The following is a 17990-nucleotide window of genomic DNA, read 5'->3' as shown; positions in this document are numbered from 1 at the left end:
AAAAGATATTGTTAAAAAGATTAGGAAAAATATTGTATGGAGCAAAAGCAAATATTAGTCAGTCAACAATATACCAAAATATGAGCTAAGTAAGCTTATGACGGAAGATTACAACTTGAAATCTCTTTGAACATGTGCCTCGACTTTTAGACGATTAGTATATGGACAACATGAGAATATCGAGCTACATTCCTACACGAAATATTTGCATCAGTTTTAGCTTACGCATTCTGCATATTAAATGTTTTTGGCAATAACATTTATATTCACATCAGAGGTCAGTTTTCTTTCGTAACGCCAATATAAATTACACAATAATCAGCAAATATTTTAATCACAAAAGAAAAGTGAAGAAGTTCTAGTTGCTAAAATAAGTTTGGCAAAAATTTCTTCCCTAAGGTATATTACTTTGACACAGTAAATAAAAACATGTTTGGATATGATAACGTATATTTCTTAACACACATATATTTGAGTTTCATAACATCGCGCCTTCTTTAAACACTGCTTTAGTTAGTTTGTGCTCATTACATTCTTTTTCTTTTAAAGTACGCGGTTCATTAATATCAACCGCTTAATGAAGAAACTAATCTATATTTAATACCATTATTTGATTTGTAAAAATACTTAACAAACTGCTGGGATGCTAACCTATTTCAAAACTACCTTCAGCGCTCAGAACGAAAATTCCATAAAATGTCTAACCAATGAAACAATTTAATTAAAGTAAAAATGAATAGCTATTAAATAAAAATAAATAAATAATTAAATAAATAAATATTATATATAATTTAATGCACGTGTATGGTGCATTTAATGCATTTTGCATTGACGTGTGTATGCTTTTGATTGTTGTTATTTTTTTGTATTTTTTTATTTTGTTTCGACTTTCGCCATTTAAAGTTGGCTGAATCCTGACCCCCGTGCCGCACCCACCATTGGAACGAATTTCGTGACCGAGGGCCAGGATTCTCCTTCCTAAATTTGATATAGGCATCAAACGTCAATTCTAATTTTTTTGTACCATCATGCTCAATATCGTTACCTAAGTAATAAGCGAAATTATATATGTTTTATAAAACTGATATTTGAACGGTTAATTTTAACATAGTAGTGAAAATAAATGTAACATTCCAATAAACTTTTCCCAATAATATATTGCCCTTGATAAAGAAAAATATTAGGGTAGTAATGGAAGTAAGATCACAATTGAAGAGAAATGTGACATACCTTCTACAACTGTCTGACCTTCTGTATTTTCTTGTTCGTTTGTTTGTTCTTAAGAAAAAAATATTTGAAAATAATAGCTTAGATTTATTTTGTATTGGCATATTTTTCTTCTGTATTATTATAACTATTAAACATAGTACGCACCTGGTTTCCTATTTGGAGATTGTAATAGTTCAATTTCATTAATATCCATTTTTGTTATATATTGTCTGAAAAATAAATTTGTCAAAGTAAAAATAAACCAAAAGTCCAAACGACAAATTAATTATAAAACGGCCAAATTAACTCCATTTCCATTTTCTCTGCTTTTCCATGCCCAAATTTAAATTTTCTTTTTACATCCAATTTGGTCTGGTATAGTTACTACATACTACAGAAATTGTCTGACTTTCCCTAACTATAAAAAATTGAAAAAAATTGCCTTGGCTTTTAGTTTATGATTTGCATGTTAGGTAGAAATTCAACGAAACTTAAATCGTTTAAATTGAAGTTTAAAGAAAGTGTGAACTAAAAATATCAATTTACGTTTTAATTTATTTTTTCCTAATAGATGTTTATGTGTTTTGTGTTTCAAAAAATGTAATGGAACTCCCTGATAAAATGTTATGTTCAAGTTTGGAAACATTAACCTTTTCTTCAAAATCTTTTCCATAAAAATAAGAAACGAGTTTTTTTTTGCTAAGTCAATAAATACTATAAGAGATGATTGTTAAATACTATAAGAGATGATTGTTAAGCATGCTTTACTATTACATAGCTACAATTTTTAAAGTTTTAAGAACAGAAAAAAGTAAAAAGCGATGCATGATTTTAACATTTACATTTTTTAAATTGTTAAGTCTGAGGTAAAAAAATCGTCCACTTTTAAAACTTAGGACCCAAATGTTCTACGCTAATTCTAAATTTATCTTGTATTATGTCTGTAACAATTTCGACCTAACATGCTAATCACTTAACGAAGTGCACCACGTGAAGGTAAGCCATAGGAATTTGCACTTCACCGAAAAAAAATAGAGATCATGTCTAACACACATTAAATAAAATGCATCCTTACAATATTTTTAGGATTAAATGGGACACAAGATACTCAAAATAGTAAACACGTAAATGAACTTTCAACATGCAATTATAAATACCCACAAAGAGTAGTTCAACAGCCAGAAACCTGACATGTCCATATACACGTATGTGACGGAAGTGCACCCAACGTCAGTATTATTGCACACTGATACGCAGCATATAACAATGTTTGTGAAACAGTATTATATAACAACGGTGGTGCACAACTACTACTACTACTAATAATAATAATAATAATAATAATGGTATATTTCGGGCATATCCATGTATTACAATGGCTCTTCATCCCTAATTAAAAACAGCTATTTATAATAAAAATTAAAGAAAATTTTAAAAAGCGTAATATATATTTCAGTATAAACATTAACCAACTAAAATTTGACTCGAAATGGACATGAGAATAGAGTAGATAGAACTAGTGGAGAAATGGCTAGAGGCATGGTGGGATGCGATAGCGTGGAATCGATTGGTGAGAAAACGTATGGACACGGCAAAATCAATAAATAAACAGATTATATATTGAAGAAATACTATAGTATTAGTTTATGTAATCAAATAAAGTCAGAGACTAAAATGGACTTGGAATAGAACGAGTAGAACAAGCGGAGAGAACAAAAAACAGCCTGGGGGAAATAGTAACTTGATTGGCTGGAGCTATGCGCATACTGAGGACATACTAGGTAGAACCGAGGCTGTTGTTGGAATATATAAGAACAGGACAAAATTAACAAATAAACATGCAATCGTAAAGTCGTAAATAAAAGTGAACAGTGTGTGTATATATTGAATGCAATATTTTCTATAAAAAAAAAAAAAAATTAATGTTTATTTATATATTTTGCAAGAGCTCTATCTGATAAATAACATTTAGCTCCGTAAACAAATTTTTTATAAACCACTTCTTTTCGTAGACTGGTGGGAAGATCGTTCAGTTGTCGACCACTTCTTCCAATAAAAGTTTTATCCGATGCGTTAACTTTGAATTCGGACACACATCTTTCAGAACTTCTTGTCGTTCTTTCTGTTTTCTTCATTTCCAGCCCTTTCAGGTATGTGGGAAATTCTGTTTCGTGCAAAGATTTGTGAGCGAGTTTCAACATGTTCAAGTTGATTCTCTCTTTGGAGGGCAACCATTTCAAATTCAAAATATCTGCTGTGGTACAGTAGTGCGCTGTAACAAAGGCTGCTGCACATCTTAAAACTTTGTTGATACGGTTAAGTTTGTAATCTGGTGCGTTGGAAAACACCACATTGCAGTAGTCAAGTCTAGAGAGTAACAGTGTCTCCACTAACTGTTTACGTAAGTACTGAGGAGCTGAATGTTTCAATTTGTGCAATACAGAAAGCTTACAGTAAGTAGATTTCAAAAGCTGGTTTAAATGAGTGTCCCAGGCTAAATGTTCATCAAAATGCACACCAAGTAACTTATAACTTGCAACTCTTTCAATAAGTTTACCACAATGTTTAATATTGAAGGTTACATGTGTGTCATCATCTAACTTATGTGTTTGTGACATTCTGCTTCCCGAAAACAGCATGATTTTAGTCTTGCCTTGGTTGAAAGCAAGGTTGTTGTTGGAAGACCAGTCACACAAGTTGTCCAAACGTTGTGTGAGTTGTTCAATGGCATTCGGTAATTCGTTTTGTTTACAGTGATCATAGCAAGATATGTCGTCAGCGAATTGACAAACTGTCCCATGAACTGCATCTTGTAGGTCAGTTACGTACAAGTTGAAAAGAATCGGCCCTAGAACTGAACCCTGTGGCACACCAAATTGAACGGTCTCCATCGATGATGAACAGTCATCGATTTGAACGTACTGCAATCGATTGTTGAGGTAGGAACACATCCATAGAACAGCTGGTTTAGAAAAGCTAAGATGATACAGCTTAGTTATGATAGTTTTGAAATCAACTGTATCAAATGCCTTGGAATAATCTAAAAACATTGCTAGTGTCACTTCACCCTTTTCCATGGCTTTTATAATATCATCGCGTATTTTCAGCAGTAAGGTGGTAGTCGAGTGATGCTTTCTAAATCCGGACATGTTGTCTTTGAGTACATTCTCAGATGAGATGTATTGACATATTTGGTTTGCGATACACCTTTCGTACACTTTAGACAAGGTCGGCAAAACTGAAACAGGTCGATACTGATCTGGAGAAGTAGCATTGTCACATTTTGGAATTGGAGAAACCTTTCCGATTTTCCATTGCGTATAAAATTTTTGCTCATCAATACCAGAATTAATAACATGTGTTAAAGGTGAAATGAGATATTCTAATACAGGTTTTATAAGAGCAACTGGTATATTATCGAATCCAGCGGAACAATCCATGCGAAGCGATTTCAATTCTGTTTCAACTTCCGTATAGGTCACATGTCTAAAATACAACTCTGAACGGTCATTGCGTAGTTGGAAATTGTTAATATGATTCAATAAGTCACCTTGTGTAGTTGGAACAGCGTTCAAAATTCTATTCGCGGTTGATATATAGTGATCATTCAGCGTGGTTGGATCCAGGCAAATTTTATCTTTCTTCGGATTCAGAATACGGTGAATAAACTTCCACACATCTGCAGGTCTTTTTGAGCTTAGAGCTTTCTTGAAAAACGTATTCCTAGTGTGCTTGATCGTACGTTTCAGGTTATTTCGAATATCTCTGAAATTATCCCAGTCACTATCAGATTGTGTCAGGTGAGCTTTGTGACGCAATTCTCTACATTTGCTTTGCATATCATTAATGCGGAGATCTTTTAGCCATGGTGCTGGAGGTCTGGTAACTTTGATTCGTTTCAATGGTGCATGTCGTTCTATACATGAAGATATTAATTCATTGAGAATATCTAGTTTATCATCTGCAGATTCTGAAGAATAAACAACACTCAATGGTAATTGCGAAAAGTCAGTGACATAATCATTTAAAATGTAATTCTTGTAATCACGTATATATTTAAAACGAGGCTGAAATCTTGTAACTCTTGTGTTGATACAGGCATATATAGCATCATGATCACTTATTTCTGGTGTTGGAGTAACATCACAAAGTTTTACTTTACATTGAGCGTTTGTTATAAAATGGTCAATCAGCGTAGTCCCTCTTCTGCTTGGCTTCGTAACATGTTGTACTAAGTTATGAGAGTCAAGAATGTCGTTGTACACTGTTGTGATCTGTGAATTCTCCAACAAGTTGATGTTCATATCACCGGTAATAACAATGTGACCTCTCCACTGAGACACGACTTTATCTAATATAATATCCACTTTACTGAGCCATTCAGCTTTGCTTGCATCGTCAAAGTTCGGTTGATAAAAAACACCCAACAGAATTTTGCTATGTCTATTGCGACCATTTATCTCTATCCATATGTGTTCAAGTTCGTTATATAAAGTTGTGATGTCATTTCGTAATTTAAAGTCAATATCATCTTTAACATACGCTGCCACACCACCTCCTCGCCTTTCTTCCCGGTTTTTATAGACTAGCTTGAAACCTGGTAATTCAACATATTCGATAATGTGTTTATTATTTTTCAACCAAGTTTCAGACATTGTCATTATATCGAAGTTATATGTATGGGCAAATACTTGAAATTCTGCGAAAGAAGATATCAAGGATTGAGTGTTCAAATGAGATATTTTTAACAAATGTTTGTTTTTGTTCAGCGCTTCAAGATGGTAGTCAGTCATTGATACGTCGTTCTCACTTTCTACATAGGATGTATTTAGTGAAACATTGAGAAACGGGAGAACGGTATGAAGACATCGATCACACATTGTTTCGTACGGTACTCGAGAATTCGTAACCAAGTGTTGTTTATTTTGGCATACTGCATGTGAAACATCGAGGCATTGACTACATAATAGACGTTTTTGGTTACATCTCACTACTTTAGAACAAGTACTGCATTTAGGAGCGACGAAACCAGGTCCGTGATTAACTTCAATATCACCATCAAGAATAAGATTAAACGTGGCACTGCAATTTGAATAATACAATACCCGTGATTTCCCTCTTTTAAGATGTCTCGCTTGGGTATTCTTTGGTAACAACGGTAATGAAGTTTCATAATGTACTTGTTGATCATTGGAACTAATTACGAATGTTGTTAAAATTAATGTGTAAAATAGAATTTTTCTCATATCACCTGGTTTCTATTAGATGGAATGTAAGAAGCTGGTGTAGAAAATTCTCCCGCAATCAATTTTCAGAGCAACGACTTACTTTGTAAATTCCTTCCAAATTATTAGTCAATTCACATAATGTCTTCTTGGTTATCATGTATCAATAACAAAATAAATCTGTGTTAAAATCTGTAACAAATATGAGTAAAATCTTGGTTTATCATAACTTTATCAATAACTTTTATCAACAATCTGTTTATTCAACATACTGTCAATAAATTATGATTATATCTTAAACTAAGGGACCTAGAAAAAATGTGAGTTTTTTTATCTGAACATTTCATTTGGTGCGAGCTTCTTCCTACAAGGTGCGAGAGAGCTTTATAACTACTCTCATGTTGTATAACATTAAGGTCATGGCAGCGTCAGAGGTTACCTGGCCATATACCTTCTATAGAGGTATACTTTTCCCTTTTTGACAGCACAAATGTGTCATATTATACAACATGGTGGATAATAAATACAAGTTCTAGTAATTTTCAGATAAATAGTAAAGATAAATTTTAAATCCAAAGCAAAATTGCTTTAAAAATAGATTTGCATATATTTATATATTGTTTGGAAAATCACGTAAGAACTTGTCGGTAAACAATATTTTAAGTATAACATTTCCCAATTGTTCAATAAATTATGTAAGAACCTGACGGTAAACCACATTTTGAGTATAACATTCCCTATAAAAAAAATCCTTGCCTGGTCATCCAGGCAAGGAACAACACTTACTCGAACATCACCAAATGCTCTTGCTCTAGAAAAAGCAACATACAGCTGACCATGAGAAAAACATGGCCTGCGCAGCAATATTCCAACCTTTTCAAAGGTTTGACCTTGTGCCTTGTTTATTGTCCATCATTTGTGGGTGTTAGTACCACAGATGATGCCATAATTTCCGGTGAAAGATCCCTAAACAAAGTATCAACAATACATTCATTTTGTATCACACATTGGGATGGCACTTCAATTGCACCTTGGAAAGGTTCTTGCTCCCGAACAGGTAAAACACCTTCCCAAGTTGCAGAAGCCATGCAGCAAATTGTTGTTCTCCTGGCCTTGTTCTCATGTTTCGATGTAATCGAAATTCTTTAACCAAGTGCCATAATGGAGAAATTTTTAAACACATGTCCACAATTTCAGTTGGTTTTCCTTTTCTGACAACAGGCAGTAACTGTGAAAAATCACCACCTAAAAGAACAACTTTACCTCCAAATGGAAGCTCATTATTACAAATATCTTGTAGAAGACGATCTATTGCATGAAAAGCATGCTTAGGAATCATGGAAGCTTCATCAAGTAAAAAGAGACTCTTTTGTCGCAATTCTGCAGCATAAGCAGAAACCGGGGTTATGCTGCATGTACTGTTCTCTACAATAGGAACAGGTAACCGGAATATTCTATGAATGGTGGTACCCTTTTTCAAAAGTGTTGCTGCTATGCCAGTAAATGCAGCAGTTCCAACTTGAAAACCTCTACCTGTAAGTTCAGAAATAAGGTAATTATAAGTAAAGGTTTTACCACTACCACCAGCACCTTCTAAATAAAACAGACGGTTGTTTTGGGCTGCATTGTTAGCAACATTTACAACAGCTTCTATGACTGCATTAGCCAGTGCAGTCTGCTCGTAAGTAAGTTGAGCCCTTAGTTGAGAAGCTCTTTCAGCCTCCATAGCTACATTAATGTTTTCAACTGGGGGTAATTCATCTAAATGAGGAAGATTATAATCAGTAAGAGATTTACCTAAGTACAGAATTAATATCTTGAAGCAGTCTGTACTCAGCCTGTTCCTCATTCATTTGGTGAATATAATCTTCATATATTGCATCCTTGTACCTTGTCCACAAAGTAAAAGGATCAGAAGGTTCGCAGTGAGTAAGTATCTCAGCAAACAGTTGCCTTAATTGTCGAGGCATCTGAAAGTTAACAGCTTCTTGCAAAGTATTGTTCCATTTAGTATCATCTTGCAGGAGACCACGCAGTAAACAGGCGTCACGAAATGTTTCAGCAACATTGCCATTGACAGTTCGTAAATCTTCAAAAGAAGTTGCACCAGGTGTATGCAATAGCAACATACGTAAATAAAAAAGCTCACCTGCGCGAGGACTCACACTATACATTCTGGACACAATTTTACCATGACCGCGTTGTCTTGGTTTCCAAACTTTGTTCTTATTAAAAACAAAATGAAGAGGAATATCTGGATACATATATTGGGGAGCATCATGATTCTCTGCATTTAACACAAACCAAGCTGTTAATTTTATAGCCTGATCTGCAGCTCTGTCCAGAGCCTCTTTGGCCTGTCCTTTGCTGAAAATAAACAATATGGTTATTTGGCAAGTGCACTGGCAATCTATGGACAACATGAGATTGTTGGTGCATGTTAAATTCAAAAAGACGCCATATCGCTTCCGGTGCACTGACATACCGCGCATCTAAAAATGTCTGCACCTCATCATGATCAATACGTTCATTGATATCAATGTTGGCACAATCATGACCTTTATAAATATATTTATAGAGGTATTTAACACATTTAACAGACATGCACGGCTTTAAGTTTATATGTGCATTGTATTTCTTTGAAAGCCATGGATTATATGGAACAATCCAGCGATTATCTACATCAACATTATTGACATTGATATGTATACCATTATCACGGCGTCTATATAATGGATATCCGTTGACTTCAGCTACCGTAGATGCTAAAAATTTCTTTGGAAAACTTTTCGTGCAAACACCATCTTCCATACATCTGGAATTAGGATTCAGATGTCCACATGGTCCATGAATCATACACGATCGTACAATTTCAAACAGCTCAGGGTGTTCCTGTTGATTAGGAATTTCTGCTGAAATAACACTGTCTATGTCATCTGCATCCCTAAGTTTGTCATTGGGATCTAAATGAATTAACAAATGACAATGAGGCAAACCCCTCTTTTGAAATTCTATAACATACACATGTGCTATAGTCTTACATAGAACTCCCATTTCAGTAGGAGTGCATTTAGTTTCAATTTAAAAACTCGAGAAACTAAATCAGGCCGATCGTGTGCACGTTGGCCTGCAAACAAATTTTCTGTAATTTCACGCCATTTTGGATTGCACGTAAAATCAGAAAAAAATCAGGTTTTCCAAACTTACTAATAACTCGAAGGAAGAACAACAATACGACCTGGTTGAAGGCCTCGCTCTTCAGCTCGTGCATTCAAATGGTCAGCTAAACCTTCATAACTATCAACACGAAGGTTGGTTTGATTTGCTCGAATGTAATTTAAATTATTACCTTCAACTTTAACATAAGAATCAACACAATACTGCTGAAACAATTTCTTACCATAATGAATCGGGCTGAAATATTCCCGAGCAGCTAAACGGTAAGTATAATACTGCAACATTATAGTAGTGTTGCGAGTACGGGTTGCACGTACAGCAACATGAGGTATCCTATTATGCCAACTCAAATTATTAAACAGTCTAAAACCACGAACAGTATTACTGCTGTCATTAATTCCAGACTCATTAGACATTATATTCTAATTAAAACTAAATAAAACAAATTAGGTACCACAGTTCCTAAAATGAGAAAAAATAAGATATATATAAATATATAGGGACTTAAGATTGACAGTTCTGACCTTTTACACTTTAAAATTAATATATACCACCATTTTTATAATTAATACCACTATTTTGAATTCAATAGAATCCTCTTATTCGTAAAACAACAGTTTTGAAATGCTACGCTAACTATATATAATTTAAAAATAAAGAATTTCTTACTCACAGTTTCTAAAGTTTCAAATGCTATAGATTTTGATAAACTATTTATTTCTTTTTTTGTCTGGTATCTAGCTAAAACATAATAGAAAGAAAACACTCTTTTAACTATAGCTAGCTATATATAACTAAGAACGGCTAGCTAGGGTTCTCTGAATAAAAGTCTAATAACGGTCTATAAAATAAAAATAGTAGCAGTGCAGTAGCTAAAAACCCAAACTGTCTCAATAAAGGCTATAAAAAAGGATACTTCAGTTAGAGCAGTCTAGTGGCAGGCAAATAGATAAGGATGCCCGTGAGTATTGGTTTTTAGAAGCTATTTACAATCTCTATAATATAATTTGCTTGAACAACTACAAAATTATTTGTACTCACATCTTTGTGCAGCATTTTAAATAATTAAACACGCATAGTTACGCACTTGAAGATACCTTAATTTATGCAAAATTTGTAAACAAATAGCCTAGCGTTGTTGTTGTCTTTATATATAAACAAATCGGAAAACGAAAGCATGAACATTTCTTTTTTTAAGAATATGTTCAGTAACCTACTAGCTGCATTGGTTTTCTGCATTTTTTGAAAATACTTTCAGCAGCTTTATATTTAAAAACAAAACTTTACCTGTAAATTCCTCCTTCCCACTTAACATAAACTGTGTTTAGTTATGTGTTTTTTTTTATCTTTTAACGATACTAATTTTTATTCGCTTTTTTAAGTTCGTCTTTTGTCGCGAAAACTTTAAATTTTTTGTTTGTTTGTTTTTACGCGAAGGAAACTTTCTATTCGAATGCCGTCCCGTTCGAAACTACGTAATTGAGCGAATCATGTTGCTTATTTTCTATCACGTGGTTTGTGACGGTTGCGCGACAAATGTAAACAAAACAAAAAAACTCGACAAACGCGCGCATTCGGGTGGTAAAAAATATCATCTATCGCAAACTGTGAGTGCGTCGTTTAAGTTGTTCAAAATCGTTGACTCGAAACGTAATAATATCGATGGAGAGCATTGCGTGAAACATGCATAAATACAGGTTTTTTTTCATCCGAATTTCTCCGTATTAAGACAGAATACGGACAAATTCGGAGACTAAATCGTCCGTATAAACTCCGTATACTAATCCGTATCACACCGTATTGGGACTATTTGAATACGGACAATAGGATACTATCCGTATACGGAATGTGGAATACGGACGGATACAAGTATTATACGGAGATTGATACGGATTTACGAAATTCCGTATTACAAAACGCAGTATACGGAGAGTACTTATATCATACGGAAATGGCGAAATATCATCCTTAAGGAATACGGAAAAATATTGATGATGAATACTTTGAATATAGTGCGCGTCGCTGATGACGTATTGGCATATCGACCAGCGTAGCAGTTAAACAAATCGAACAAACTCTGCTATTTTAAGAAAATAAGGAAATGTGCAACAAGAAATGTACAAATGAATTGTTGAATATTTAATATATGAATTTGTTAAGAAATGTTATATATTCACAAACTGTTTTTAACAAGGAAATTTTTATAAATACAATAAAAATATAAAATACATACAAAAACTTTGTTAACATATGAAGCATCTAAAAAGTTGATGCTCCCAAAAAAAAATTTCAGCCTTTTTTATAATAAAATTTAAATATATAAATTATGCACAAAAAGCTTTGCCAAAACTTGATGCTGTGAAAAACAATGACAATGAACACTCAATTTAAACAAATATCTTTAGGGTTTTAAGTAAAATAACACTTACTAGGAGAAACGTTGAAATAAGCACACACAAAGCAAAGAAAACATTACAATTAAAGTTCTGGTTTTACAAATTCAAGACAGTGAACATTTGGTGCACGGTCAGATGGTTCGCCATATTTTCTAATAACTTCCAATGCCATGTCACATCTTCTTACTAAGTGTGAAGCCTCCTCGGTTCTCCAAGGGAGAGATCGCAATATCTTATTCCCTTCTTCGTCTTCATTTTCAGACATTGCCCACACATTAAATTTGCTATAAACGTCCAAGTAATAATTTTTTAAAACTTTATCTCCCGCATTGTATAACTAAAGTATATATATACTATACTATGCTTTTATTTCCTTAGTCTATTTTTAACACAAAGCTTTGATACTTACTCTAAGTTATTTAAAAGAAAAAAAATTAAAATGTTGCATATATGTTCAGTGAATAATGACAAACCAAGGACAATTTTTAGAATTAATGACGCTTATATAAAATTTTAAATGTTTAAGGTCAAACTTCATTCAATGTTTATTTTTATCAACTTAATTTTTCGAATTTGCCGATCAAATTCACAGAGCTATCATTCAGACCTTGTAATAGACTGCTTATCACTATTTACCTCGTAATGACAAAAGAAAGGATCCAAAAACAAACAGGCATACTTACCGTTGACTAAAATTCTAGCCTCCCACCTGTTAGAATGGTTGTTACAGGTCACGAATCGTTTTCTAAAAATAGAATAATATATAATGGCAGTTGCGTTAGGAGAATAAATTTTTGCGAGAATTACCAGCTGAAATTTCACAAAAAAAGAGGGGAACGTCAACATAATAAGAAAAAGTCGTACCGATAACTCCACATGAATTGCAATTTTCCCTTTTTGTTTTGGTTGCTTTAACACAGCTACCTCATCCCTCAATTCTTTCAATTCTCCTTGTAAATTTCGCACAATCTCCTCATTTGCTCCTTGAATTTGATTTATTTTCTCATTAAAGTTGTCTTGGGCATTGTTAAGTAGACTAAAACAGTATAGTTACATAATTATGTATCATCCAGAAATATATAAGATTCATTTGCTCCGTCTACCAGTATTTATGTATGTTGTGGTCTGAGAAAACCTTTAGCTGTGAGCTACACACAAATATTTGATATTGAAGTGACCAAAAACATACTGTAAAACTAATAATAATATTTGGTGAAACCAATGATGCTGAGGATGAAAATGAATTATCGGAGGAGTTTCTATTATTACTGTCCCATGGTGTTGATGGAAAAAGCAGTGATCTAAAAATTATAAGAAAATACAATTTCAGATTTAAAGAGCCCATTTCAAAAAACAAACAAATATAAATTGCATCTAGCTATGGATGGAACATCTGTTCGAGTTGGCAGAAGAACTTTACACCTTCAGGTGTAGTCATTGGCTCTTTTACTAAAAAATGATGTTGTTGATGCCATAAAAAATGCTCTGGTAAAATGTTTTTCTTGTAAAATGTGAAATGATGAAAAGACGTTAAATTTTGGAGCCACGGGTCGATCTTCCCGACTGGCAAAATCAAGACCAAGTTAAAATTGCAAAAAATGTCAGTTTAATAAGTTATTATTTAATATAAAATTGTAAATTTATTATATAAGAACGTTAAAAAGGGAAATTTTTATCCAGTAAAAAAAAGACAATGACGATCTGGAAAGTTAATGGAGTTGTTTAAAATCGGGGCCTTGAAACTGCGGTCCCGAATCTCTTCATTTGAACAAGAGATATAGCAAGCAACGGTCAAAATGAAGAAAATCCGAAAATTTTGTGGACAATCTGTCTCAAAAACTAATTTTTACTTCAGACGTATAAATGGTGATTGCACTAAGAAGAATGTCAAATCTAAACACCGTCCCTCATCTTTGCGTACTATGGAAGTTATTGACAACATTCCAGCACTGGATTGCGATGATGAACATAGGTGGGAATGTTGATGAAACTTTTCAAAGCCACGAAAATCCCAATAATGATGATTCAGGTAACATGTTTAGCTAATAGCTAGCTAATATCTGTAGAGTAAGCCGTCCATAGTACCTGAACGTACAAATTACATAATTTCACATTTTTTTTATGTGTATAGCGAGCATGACGGTGCCGATAAGCTGCCTACGAAAAAACGTGCATAGGCCCAAAAAAACCCGAAAAAAGACAGTCTTATAGTTGCAATAATTTGAGCGTCATTTTACGTTGTTTCCTTGTTGTCCAGATTTAGGTTATTCAAAAAATAAGCTATATGAAAATGTGCCATTACATTTTACAATTACTCTTTCTAAAACATTGAAATTTTTTTTAGTATATTTAGATGTCACGTCGAACAAAAGGCGCAGTGTTTTTTTGATCATTTCCCGAATGACTTCTTTAGACCATACGGTGCAGCGACCATTACCAATACTGCAACGGATGTGGATTTCGAAAAAAATTTAAAACCATTCCGATGCAAGTGGTTTAATAGACCATCCGTCGCCTATTCGGAATTTGCAGCTACACTTGCCCCGAATTGGGACGTTGTTATATCAAAGTACAAAAAGGCTGCAATTTCCATAACAGGCGTTCAAAAAGATGAAGAAAAAGAAGAACAATTTGAGCAATACATTAACGAAATGATGTGCATAGGTGCTAGCATGTATCTAGCAGCCTTACATTTAAAAGTTGCCAAATACGTCCATTTACATCTGGACAATATTTTAGCTGGAGGAGAAGATAAGGCAGAATGGAAATATTTTAGGTGTACTCCATGGTTATATAATTACATAAGAATTGCTACCGGAACATATGATTTAACAGGATTTTTTTGTTACCCATTTTCACACACAATAATAGTAAAAATCAATAAGTTCTGAGGTTTCTTATAGTTCCAATAATTTGAGCGTTATTTTACGTTGTTTCCTTGTTGTCCAGATTTAGGTTATTCAAAAAATAAGCTATATGAAAATGTGCCATTACATTTTACATTTACTCTTTCTAAAACATTGAAATTTTTTTTAGTATATTTAGATGTCACGTCGAACAAAAGGCGCAGTGTTTTTTTTGATCATTTCCCGAATGACTTCTTTAGACCATACGGTGCAGCGACCATTACCATTACTGCAACGGATAGGGATTTCGAAAAAAATTTAAAACCATTCCGATGCAAGTGGTTTAATAGACCATCCGTCGCCTATTCGGAATTTGCAGCTACACTTGCCCCGAATTGGGATGTTGTTATATCAAAGTACAAAAAGGCTGCAATTGCAATAACAGGTGTTCAAGAAGATGAAGAAAAAGAAGAACGATTTGAGCAATACATTAATGAGATGATGTGCATAGGTGACATGTATCTAGCAGCCTTACATTTAAAAGTTGCCAAATACGTGCATTTCCATCTTACTCCGTCGTTATATAATTACATAAGAATTGCTACCGGAACATATGATTTAACTTTTTTGTTACCCATTTTCACACACAATAATAGTAAAAATCAATAGATTAAGTTCTCAGGTTCCTTATAGTTGCAATAATTTGAGCGTCATTTTACGTTGTTTCCTTGTTGTCCAGATTTAGGTTATTCAAAAAATAAGCTATATGAAAATGTGCCATTACATTTTACATTTACTCTTTCTAAAACAATTAAATTTATTTTAGTAAATTTAGATGTCACGTCGAACAAAAGGCGCACTGTTCTTTTTTGATCATTTCCCGAATGACTTCCTTAGACCATACGGTGCAGCGACCATTACCAATACTGCAACGGATGGGGATTTCGAAAAAAATTTAAAACCATTCTGATGCAAGTGGCTTAATAGACCATCCGTCGCCTACTCGGAATTTGCAGCTACACTTGCCCCGAATTGGGATGTTGTTATATCAAAGTACAAAAAGGCTGCAATTTCCATAACAGGTGTTCAAGAAGATGAAGAAAAAGAAGAACAATTTGAGCAATACATTAACGACATGATGTGCATAGGTGCTAGCATGTATATTTTTAAGGCTGGAGGAGCAGATAAGCCAGAATGGAAATATTTTAAGTTTACTCCATCGTTAAATAATTACACAAGAATTGCTACCGGAACATATGATTTAACAGGATATTTTTGTTACCCATTTTCACACACAATAATAGTAAAAATCAATAGATTAAGTTTTCCTTGTTGTCCAGATATAAGTTTTACTCTTTCTAAAACATTTAAATTTTTTTTAATATACTTAGATATCACGTCGAACAAAAGTCGAGGTGTTCTTTTTTGATCATTTCCCGAATGATTTCCTTAGACCACACGGTACAGCGACCATGAACAATATTGCAACGGATGGGGATTTCGAAAAAAAAAATTAAAATTATTCAGATGCAGGTGGTTTAATAGACCATCCGTCGCCTATTCGGAATTTGCAGCTACATTTGCCCCGCATTGGGATGTTGTTATATCAAAGTACAAAAAGGCTGCTATTGCCATAACAGGTGTTCAAGAAGATGAAGAAAAAGAAGAACAATTTGAACAATACATTAACGACATGATGTGCATAGGTGCTAGCATGTATCTAGCAACCTTACATTTAAAAGTTGCCAAATACGTCCATTTCCATCCGGACAATATTTCAAAGGCTGGAGGAGCAGATAAGCCAGAAAAAAAATACTTTAAGTGTACTCCATCGTTAAATAATTACATAAGAATTGCTACCGGAACATATGATTTAACTTTTTTTTTACCCATTTTCACACACAATAATAGTAAAAATCAATAGATTAAGTTCTGAGGTTTCTTATAGTTGCAATAATTTGAGCGTCATTTTACGTTGTTTCCTTGTTGTCCAGATTTAGGTTATTCAAAAAATAAGCTATATGAAAATGTGCCATTGCATTTTACATTTACTCTTTCTAAAACATATAAATTTTTTTGGTATATTTAGATGTCACGTCGAACAAAAGGCGCAGTGTTCTTTTTTGACCATTTCCCGAATGACTTCCTTAGACCATACGGTGCAGCGACCATTAGCAATACTGCAACGGATGGGGATTTCGAAAAAAAATGAAAACCATTCATATGCAAGTGGCTTAATACACCATACGTAGCCTATTCGGAATTTGCAGCTACACTTGCCCCGAATTGGGACGTTGTTATATCAAAGTACAAAAAGGCTGCGATTGCCATAACAGGTGTTCAAGAAGATGAAGAAAAAGAAGAACGATTTGAGCAATACATTAACGACATGATGTGCATAGGTGCTAGCATATGCTGCATTTCTATATACGTGTGCATGTTCTACCAGAGTAGAAATGCAACATATATGCACTTCAAAAATGATTTGTTTTTTGTTGATTTTTTTGTGAGTGATAAAAATTAAAAACAAAAGAAGATGAAGAATGCTGTTATCACTATTATTTACTTATTTATTATTACTGTAAATAATTTAAAACATCTTAATTTGTAAATTCAAAATATTTGTAGACATTTGACAGTCCATGAATTTGGAAAAATTTTTTTCAAGTTTCAGAAGTATACATTCATTTCTAAGAGCATAATAAAATAATTTAAGATAATGTTGTATCATACTAGTTATTGCAAGAAAGATTCCACTAAAGTCACGTAACACCCTACATCGCCAAATTCTTGATCTTGACAACACCATTAAGTCAAGACTCAAGGAATGAATTTCTGTATGACACCAGGTTAAAGAAAGACAAAGAGAACAACGGTTATCATGAATACACCTGACTACATCAGCAAGTGCAACGAACACATTAACAACGGGCCTAACAAACTTCTCAAGAAAAATCCTGCAGACGTCATCAAACGAGAAGCGAAGAACATCTTAACGGAGTTGAAGAGAAAAGAATACACCGACGATAAGCAGTATTACCGAATGAAACCTTGTGACGGAACACCACCGCGTTAGTACGGATTACCAAAATTCATTCGCACTGGAACACCCTTATACAACCTATCAAAATTTGTTG

At 33.7% G+C, this 17990-nt stretch overlaps 1 protein-coding gene across 1 annotated transcript; it reads right to left on the bottom strand.

Annotated features, from left to right (window-relative positions):
- Positions 1-8162: 8162 nt before the first annotated feature.
- On the bottom strand, positions 8163-9488 carry LOC130621642 (uncharacterized). The gene is made up of 3 exons (XM_057437004.1): positions 8920-9488; positions 8240-8801; positions 8163-8195 (listed from the first exon to the last, which is right to left on the bottom strand). Exons 1-3 carry the CDS (start codon positions 9486-9488, stop codon positions 8163-8165), a joined length of 1164 nt encoding a protein of 387 aa, XP_057292987.1.
- Between the last annotated feature and the right edge of the window lie 8502 nt (positions 9489-17990).

This window comes from Hydractinia symbiolongicarpus, chromosome 1, assembly GCF_029227915.1.
Source record: "Hydractinia symbiolongicarpus strain clone_291-10 chromosome 1, HSymV2.1, whole genome shotgun sequence".
Classification (NCBI taxonomy): Eukaryota; Metazoa; Cnidaria; class Hydrozoa; order Anthoathecata; family Hydractiniidae; genus Hydractinia; species Hydractinia symbiolongicarpus.
Note: the sequence above shows the minus strand (reverse complement) of the source record. Positions and strands in the feature narration are given on the sequence as shown.